At 37.7% G+C, this 10,172-nt stretch overlaps 1 protein-coding gene across 1 annotated transcript in view; it reads right to left on the bottom strand.

Annotated features, from left to right (window-relative positions):
• Positions 1-8,060: 8,060 nt before the first annotated feature.
• Positions 8,061-10,172, bottom strand: part of LOC120625417 (homeobox protein orthopedia-like) — a 40,377-nt gene continuing 38,265 nt past the window's right edge. The window contains exons 6-8 of the mRNA XM_039892482.1: positions 9,948-10,097; positions 9,343-9,462; positions 8,061-8,200 (exon numbers count right to left, since the gene is read on the bottom strand). Of these exons, the coding sequence (XP_039748416.1) occupies positions 8,061-8,200; positions 9,343-9,462; positions 9,948-10,097 (410 nt within the window). The remainder of the gene's footprint in view (positions 8,201-9,342; positions 9,463-9,947; positions 10,098-10,172) is intronic.

The raw sequence follows: 10,172 nt of genomic DNA, 5'->3' as shown, positions 1-10,172 counted from the left end.
TTTCCTTACAATTCAGATAGCACTACTGAAAAAGAAAAGTACGTGGGTACGTTATCGTGTTAAATCGATGTGTAGTGGTTACTATAACTACACCTTTGATTTGTCGATAGCACCAGCGATATAAGGGGTTCGAAATAACCAGGTGTGACTGTGACATGCTTTTCCCTGTTTTGAACAAAACCATAAAAGGAATCTACTGTTTATAATTTTTAATTTAGACCAACATATTTTTCAGCTCGAAAATATTTCTAAAAAAGGGGACACGCATTTAACTTGCATTTCACACAAAATATAACATGCCAACTGGCTCTAAAATAATAGTAATCCAATCTAGATTATTGGTCAAAGTAAATCTATATTTTTAAATATTCATGGAAGCTGTAAAAAACCACTACCAATTTTTTTCGCACAATTTTGTTGATATTATTGCCGAAGTAGTTTTCAAGAAAATTTAAATCTTTCAAAGAAGATATATTTATATATATATTTTTTTGAAATTTTTAATTAAATATCATTTATTAATTCATTATTGAATGGTAAACTGAGAAAATGCAAACCTTGAAAATAATTATCGTAGTAGCGCCACCTACCAGTATTTGTAAGTACTAGCAAGGTAGGATGCTACATTCATGCGCTACTCCCAATGCTTTGCATCTTAGCAAGAGAGTTCAGCTATTCTAAGATAGGTGGCGCCAGTCGTATTTTTATTTCAGATCATATTATTCCAACAATTTGCATTTTAACGTACATTTTGCCCTTTACACATGAATGAGCTGGATTCTGAGAGCCTTTAAGTAATATTTATTATTTTACCTGGAATAATTATATAAATTATCTTAAAATATCAATAAATCGGATATCAAAATGAGTGAATAATTAATGACATAATTAAATATAGGTATGTATCTAAAAAAGTGGTGTTTGTATTTTCATTGAAATTAATAATTTTCATGAAAAAAAATCTATTTTCTGCTATGGTTTATTGCCAATATTAATTAAGAAAAACATCGTGAGGAAACCTGAAAGCCACGCGTTTATGAGACATTCTCCATAATGTTCTCAAAATCGAGTGGAATCCACAAATCCGCACTGGGCCAGCGTGGTGGACTACCCGTACTACCTAACCTAATACCTATATAATAACAAACATTCGACACGGCACACTCACACAAATGCACGCACCGACGAGGCCCCAAAGTTATAATCGCAGGATTTTAGTCCGGTTGGTAGGTACCCACCTTTCAAGCTTCTTCAATTTGCTTCAAGCGGATTTATACAAGATCAAAAGCAAGGCTAAAAAAAATCGCCTAATGAGAACTTTGGTGTTCCCAATATTTCTGTATGGCGCAGAAACATGGACAGTACGCTTGAAAGACGGTCGCAGAATCGATGAACTAGAAATGTGGTGCTGGCGGCGACTGTTGCGACATCCCATGGACAGCTTTTCGGACTACTGTGTCGATCCTGGAGGAACAAAAGTCAAAGATAGGTTATCGTCGACAGATAAGAATCCTCAAGTTCTTTGGACATATAGCTAGCAATAAACACTCCATGGAACGACTCATTGTCCAGGGGAAAGTTGAAGGCAAACGGTCACGCGGTCGATCACCCACGCATTAGACAGACATAATAAAAGCTGCAACACAAACCTCCATAGTCCAATGTTCCGACCTAGTCCGTTACAAGTGTAGGAGCATCGCGGGGGCTGCTGTAGCCAAAGAAAATGTATCATCGTCAACTACGACTACTCTGTCAAGAGTGAACGACTAAGGAGGAGGGGGTTTTATACAGTTTCATCACTAACACTGCAGCCTGCAGCTAGCTGGGACATGGTTTGCGATGGATCCGCTTCCGCAATAGCCTTTATTTCTTTATTATAAACTTTGTTCTGCGGCCGTCACCGGGGCTTGTTCTGCCATACGCATAATTAATCTTTCGAGCCATTTCTGCAAAACTGGTGCTACGATGGAACTTGTACTCGTAAATAATCCGATAAATAAATAATAAATAAATAAATATACTACGACAATACACACATCGCCATCTAGCCCCAAAGTAAGCGTAGCTTGTGTTATGGGTACTGAGATAGCTGATAATTATTTTTTTATGAGTATAATACACATAAATACTTATAATATACAGATAAACATCCAGACACTGAAAAACATTCATGTTCATCACACAAACACTCTCCAGTTGTGGGAATCGAACCCACGGCCTTGGACTCAGAAAGCAGGGTCGCTGCCCACTGCGCCACTCGGCCGTCAAGTAATATTTCAAGTTTTCCGTTTTGTGAACTAAGTGACGCAAGAAAAAACCAAAAAAGGCAAAAAACAAATGAATTAGGGTTATCCAAACACATAGCATGAGTACGTGGCTGGAAGAGGAGATATTTGAGAACAAGATGGCCAGTACTACGAAACGCAAATTTCATATGTAAGGTAAGGGACCTTATATTATAAACATAGGTACGTCTGATCGTGTTACTTCTTTGGTCTGGTCTGGTTTTTTTGGCTTACGTCATAGTTGTTTACCACTCTATCTCTCGAATAAACAGATTAAGTTATTGGGCTTAATATAACTGTATATAACCCTAAAAGGTTAGGCCGCTACCATTTTATACTGCATCATTAAATGATTGCAGTGCTTAAGATGTGGTGGAATAAAAAACACTACATTTTACGCCGAAAAAAAATATTTTATGAGTGTTATTATGTTTTGGAAGCGGCGATAGCCCAGTGGGCAGGACTTCGACTTCGCTTTCGGGGGACGGAGTTCGAATCTTAATTAGTTATGTGCGTTTTGAGCAACCTGGCCGGAGAAGAATATCATGGCTCAAAAATTTACGACAATGGTTTGGAAAGAGCACCATTATTTAGAGCAGCGGTGTCCAAAGTAGAAATAGCCGTAATGATTGCCTACCTTCGTAAGGAGACGGCACCGTAAGAAGAAGAAGGAGAAGTTTTTATTTTAAAATATCACTTTCTTCAACGGTGAAAAAAACCTCGCGAGGAAATGTGCATGCCTGTGAGTTCTCCATAATGTTCTCAAAGGTGTGTGGAGTTCACTAATCCGTAGCGTGATGGACAACGCCCTTGACCCCTTCTCAAAGTAGGAGGAGAGCCGTGCCCTGTTGTGGACCGCAAATGGGTTGATATGATGATGATGATTATGTTTTACCTTCTTTTTGGGGGCAAGCTGGGATACAGGGAGCGGGCGAAGCCTCGATCACGTCTAGTTGATCGTAATGAAAGGAACCGATCGTAGCTGCTAGCGATGATCAAGGTAAGTTAGACCAATAGGTACACCTTTCTACGGGCTCGTTGAAAAGAGGAGTTGAAATAAAACGCCAGGAATGAACATTGTCTATTGTATGTATGTATTAATACTTACTCTAAATACCGTATACTACACAGAGACTATACACGCACTAGTCGATCCAGTTCCTACTCCGTTGACTTCGTTATGACTCAGAATTTGCTCGGTTTGCGATCAAATGAGACCCGAGTGGGGACTAACAGGATTTTTACTGATATAGGAAAATAAGGAAAACATGAATACTAGTGGTTCTGCGCAAGTTTTTCGGGTGCCAACTTCTAATAACTAATTTTTTTCCAAACAATTTTATCCGCTGTTCTTTAGAATATGCCCTAACCTTTGTTTTTTCGTTTACTTCTAAGGGTCGTAGCGTAGCGTACGTGTACTTTCGGCAATTATACGTCTATTAGTTCCAGAGTTTAGCGAAACAAAAAATAAACCTTTCAGCTTTATTAGCTTTATTTAATAGCTTTATCCTTTTGAAAAATAGCCTAGCCTACAAGTTCATCGTCATGTTCTACACCAGCTGGGCCCTGCGCTTACATCCGCATTCAATTTGCTCTTTTTATTATTAAAATTTGCCAAAAATTAACAACTTTTGTTACGTTCGCTGCATACAGCCTATATTAAAAACATGACAATGGGAATATTTTCGTAAAAAATAGCTCATTATGAACTGTGAATTAAGTTAAAGAATATAATTTCATTTAAGGAGTGCCTAAGTACTAGTTTTACAAGATACTATTTTTAGCGGCAAAAAAACTTTAAAAAAGGAATATTATTAACGGATAGAGTTAGAAATGGTCTATCTTTATACATATAACTTGCAGTTAGGTACAAACTTAACTTCATCGGGACATCATAAATAAAACAGGCGTGTCTTATATCTTGGATTATGAGCCTTATATCGATGTGATAAGGTCCACGTTACGAGGAGAGAAAACATATTTTCAACATACTTGCTCGTAATGTGGTCTGGATTTGAAAAGAAGTAGGTATCTACATATATCTAAAATGTTTTCTTGAATAATTCAAAATCAGATGTTTCTGATATCTGTTTGTCACAAAAATCCCGTAATAGGACTTAGTTGCGCCAACAGATTGAATTACATAGCTATAAAAAATCAGGACCTAGAGCGCATCTCATAACAATTTTACAGCGACCAAAATAATGGTTATTTGTGCGTGCAAAATCGTTACCGTTAATAAGTCGTTACCGAAACTTAAAATAAGTAACGTTAAACCGAGCAAATTTAACAATAAGGTATGCTTGTGTTAATAACAGAAGTAACACGATAGATACATTATGTTCATTCAGTCGTATACTTATACATTTTTTTTGCGTAAGAACTAATTCACTACCAAAAAACACGAAGACATTGCAAATTCGCGATATTTATTTAAATTTATGACTGTATAATGATTTTCAATTATAATTAGGTACCTTTATTAAGTATTGAGTTCTGGTTGGATAATTTTATTTTGAGAAGATTTTTAGAGTTTTTTCTTTTTGATTCAGAAATTGCTATCAACATTACCTGCTTGTGCATACTTTGGTAGATATACACTTTATATTATAAAACAAAGGCTAACGAAACTAGAAAATTAATGAAAACTAACCAACTCTTTTTTTTAATTAGATACAAAAGGACCGTTAGGATCTAGTTCCAGCATCTGTTTTCTTTACGCTCGTACGCAAAAATTTGTTTTCACTAATTATTGATTCTTTCCATTGGCCTTCGTTTGGTTGTAAATCAGTACAGGGTACTCATTCATAAGCTCGTAAGCTTGACGCTACGCTGAACTTGAGTAGATCAATAAACGTAGTTTACGTCTGTAACATAATCGCTTAAACATAGTCAAAAGGTACATAAATTGAGTACAGAGAAATATATCAGCAAAATTAATACAGATCCGAGAACTTAAATAAAGCTAATCCCCGAAGTGATAAAAACAGAAAAAACAACGTCTTATAAATAAGTTTTATACAAAATAACGGACGGCTATGTAATGGAAATAAATAAAAAATATCAATAAATAAATGTTTGTGCGATGAATATACACATAGTTTTCACTTCGGTACCCTAAAAATAAATAGGAACTATCAACCACTTTGTTATTTTATTAGATCGTTCAAATATAGTAGTGGCCGCGAATTCCAAACGATAAAAACCTTTTCACATAATATCCTTTATTACTAACTAGTCATATAAAAACGTATACACAAGTTACAGAAACATTCACTCTCATTCAAGAAAATGTATGTTAAATCAAAACATTTATTAACCTTTTAAGACTAATCTGGTAGCACAATATCTACCCTCTGACTTCGTCTTCTTCTTTTTAACTCAATCGGTTTTGTATCATCATTCTACATAAAATGTCTTACTTCCAGGTATGTGAATGATTCCGTTTACAAACAAAACGTAGGTACATTTCGTAACATGAAATTGAAAACTTTTGTTTACAATTTTTTCTGGGATCAATGCTTCTAGAGGTATATGTTACAAATAAAAAAATACATTGAATTTTAAGAAGAGTCAGGTTCCTATTGTAACCAAAATAAGCTTAAAGACCTTTATAATATTTGAAAATTTAATAACATTCACACGTTTACATACACGCGTAAAAGTGATGTCAAGAGATAAGTTAGGGTTGGCAATTTCTGATAAAATTACTGTGACATGAAAACTAAATTAAACGGTGATTTTATAATTGTATCTAAATCAATTATAACTGAAGTAAAGGTAGTTCCCTAGTGGGTAGCCTAGTGGGAACCCTCTCATATTTTGAATTCAAGCTGAGGCTAGAATGAACGACTAATAGTTGCCGAACATTAAACGTTCAGTTTAATATTAATAAAATCCCGTATGATGTTCAATGCTTTTCTTATATAGGTATGCATATCACGTCGTCGTAAAGCGAGAGCCATTCCGCCGCGTGCAACCTGCGTCCTTGGCGAAGTTTATGTCCTTCGAGTGACCAATCACTGGACTTGCTGGGACGCGTGTTACAGGACTCGTGTAACGGAATTACAAAATACTGTTTAAGGGTGCATTAGTATATTTCATAAGGAATCACTCTGAAAAATATCAAATATAAAAGAAGCCTATTTATATTTTCATACAAATTAATTGAAACAAACATTGTAAATGTTTACTTATGACAACCCTATTGAAGATAAAAGACCGACACGTGCATAGTACCTACGTTACGCGACGCGACATAATATAGTGAAAGGAGTCACTTGATTTTACTTTTGCATGTGATGTTAGGGCTGTATCTGATTCCTTTCAGTAAAAACTATGGCAGCGGTTTACTCAAAAACTTTTAGTGTTTCAGTTTCACAGATAAGTCTCAGAGACAGTAAATAATGTACCTCTAAAGCCTCTCTTAAGTATTATTTACACGTTGTATAATAAAAATACTCGTCAGAGGGTATATTTTATTTCAGAACTCAATCATTTTTATGAAGTATGTACATCTACAGATTTTTTGAATGGCTTACTATATTTTTTTTATAATAACAGTAAAATTATCTTCATTATTCTCGAAGTGGAATGTATGTATCTTAGATCTATAACCTCGAATACAGTCGCAAATACATCAATTATTATTTATAATAATTATTAATAGTCTAACACTATCTAATACTTTATTAATATAACTTAAAAAATAAATAGCTTATTATTGAAATCTATCACTATAATTATTTATTGTACGAACGCGTATACATGTATTTTCAGATACAGCTCACATTTTACACTATTATTATTATTATTACTTATTTGTTTACAATTTAACGACTTGGACACGACACGACTGTCGTCACATTAATTTATTAAAAATAATTGAAGTTCTTAAAACTTTGGTAAAAACACTAACAAAGTGACAGGAGGTATTTTTCTGATGCAAAACAGTTTGCACAGTTTAGCAAATGATAACTAATTAAAAGAGCGTTGTTTTCGTTATTTAAAGGATAATAATTTAACCTACAAGTACAAAGGGAACCAGCAAATACGAAGATGAGAAAATTTCAATCAAGCGTAGCAAAACAAAGAATGCTAATTAACTTAAATAATTTTTAGACAAATTAAAAAGAAGCGAAACAGTTTTAGATTTCAGGTTATCTAAAAAGTCTTGACATTTGTTTGAGCTTACGATGGACGCCCGTGTTTTAAAATATAAACGAACTTGGAAATAACACCGAAGTAATATAATGAGAAGCGCGCACTAGTCGCACCGGCGTCGCTGCACGGCACATGGCCGGGAGACATTTTTCTCCCTGGGATCATTTTATCTTCTCCCACAGCTTTATTAACTCTCAAAACATGGGCGCACTTTTGGAAATAATATCCAAGTATCTAGTATACTCTAATATAACAGAAATATAAACGGGAGTAAACTTTTCCTATTCCCTGTTGTGGCGCTTTGGCAGGTGGACACTTTATCCCTGGTCAGTTGATATAATTTTTAGATCCAGCACGGTTATCATAGGAGATTCAATTAACGTGTCCACCTGCCAAAGCGCGGTAAGAGGAAATAGAAGAAGTTTACCCCCGTTTATTATTACACTTGTATTATTTGGATAACGCTCGAGCAGTTAATAGAGCTGAGGGAGAACATTTTTTTTTGCCTTTGTCCGGGAGGAAAATGTGTCCTGCCCACGCTGTCCGCGCAGCCTGTGCGGCGGGCGCGGGCGCTCAGTCGTAGGGCGCGTGCGCGTGGCGGCAGGCCGGCGGTCAGTACACGGGGCTGTGCGCGTCGTAGTTGAGCTGCAGGTAGGGCGGGATGGCGGCCGACAGCTCGGACGCGCGCCGCCGAAGCGCTGCGATGCTGTGCCCGCGCCACACCTCCTCCTCGCCGCCCTCGCCGGCGCCGCCTGCGACAGCCAGCAGCCTTACACACCGCGCGCGGACCCGCCCGACCATAGTGGCTAAGAACTCACGGAGCGATATTCACCAGCGCCAGCCGTAATGGCGGAACTCACGAGACTGGAGTTTCGTGCTGTAACTTAGCCACTACGGTGTCGATTATCGTCCGCAAACTTAACAGGTGAGTATCGTAAGACGCGCATTATTTACGATAAGATTCCTCGCTGACAGATCGCACAGCGCGTGGCTGTGGCTGACCGCGACCCGACTCTACCAGTTACATGTGCGCGTTCTATAGGAGCTGAGGGCCCTCCACCGCGGAGTTTGCGGGTGAAAAACGCTTCTTGAGTTGTTAGCCTAATACGGGACTGGCTGCCTCATAAATGACAGGTTAAATTGTAGCGCCACATTTGACATTTAAGTGTCTTTGGAGTTCCAGTTGTAGTTTTTGTGACCTTTTGTGACCGTGTTTATCCGGGAAGAACTACTGCCATGCTTATTAAAGCAGCTTTTTCCGCAGCTTTGTTTCGGTCTGAAGAGTGTAGTTGCCAGTGTAATGACATGCTCATGAGATTAAACCCTCAGGTAGAGGGCTACAGGGTGACAAGTCGCAATACGTGTTCCTTGCATGCACTGCGAAATTTTGCTCTGCTTGTAGGTGATAGTTTCGCACTTAGCTGGGCCATTTACATGGTCCCTCAAATATTACTTTAAAAAAATAATACTTATAATTCTTCGAATTCGATTCATAACTGCGAAGATCAAGGCCAAGTGACAACACTAGCTGCTACAAGCGACGTTTTATCACAGGGAGAATAGAAAGAAAAGTTTATTATGACCTTAGTTTATTAGCTCTCCTTAAATTGAGGGTCACTATTTTCTATGCAATTGTTATCTTGATGTAAATTACGAAATCTTTATATAGAGCCAAATAAAAAACCATGGTAGTTATAATAGATAGAAATTCCAGTTAGCCCAGTTTTTTCTCTAGAAGGTTGGGTATCTTGAAAGCTGCTGTGCAATTCGATGCGAATCCAATAAAAAACACACAAGTCATAATAGTCGTAAATTGCTGCGTAATATCCAGCTGTGGTGAACACTTCTGAGAATATTACGCTGCTGGGGACATGTAAGCGTTAGTAAAGGCTACCTGACGTGGTGGGCGAGGCGTTGTTGTTGGCGCAGTGGCCCATGTGCGGCGGCGTGGGCGACCCTTCCAGCGCGCCCTGCTGCCCGCTGATGTTGTTGCAGTACGACATCATGGTGTCGCCTGCAATCGGACACGACATATTGCATTGTCTGCCAGCTCACTACAGGGCGGTTTATCCAGGGATATGGAGCCCCGCACAGGTAGCATGGCACATACAGCTTTATCAACTCTCCGAGCATTGGCGCACGTGGGAATGTCTAAACACTAAACGTGTCATACTACTTTTAATGTTAAACATTTTAAAAGAAAACTTTACAGTAAACTTTCCAGAGTTAATTTTTCTATTATTTATTTATTTATTTATATTCTTACTCTAACACTATCATTACAGAATACTTAAACCTAATGCGATAGTGTAGCTTTTTTTTTTTACATAATCTTAACATTATAATATTTAATTACCTATTTGGGTAACAAATAACCCACATTGCGATCCTTGTGAATTCACTCGGAGCGCAACAATACAAATCACATTGCTCTGATATGACATTGAGGATTTTGATTTGTTAATTATTAAGACGAGGCTTATTAATAATATATAATACCAAGGGAGTTGAGTGGGTAGTGCGACTGGTAGGGCTGCGAGCCCACGGAGCTGATCGGCAAGGAGGGGTTAAGGTCGGCGGCGAGTTGCGGCAACCCACCCGCACCGAACCCGCCCATCGAGACGCCACCCTGAGACAACTGGCCCAGACCTGGACAAGAGATGAAGCTATGACCCGAATATCCAATTATCAAATTTTATCGAAGATGATACCGATAGTCTCTTC

This window comes from Pararge aegeria, chromosome 1 (assembly GCF_905163445.1).
Source record: "Pararge aegeria chromosome 1, ilParAegt1.1, whole genome shotgun sequence".
Classification (NCBI taxonomy): Eukaryota; Metazoa; Arthropoda; class Insecta; order Lepidoptera; family Nymphalidae; genus Pararge; species Pararge aegeria.
This window is presented reverse-complemented; position numbering and strand designations above follow the sequence as displayed.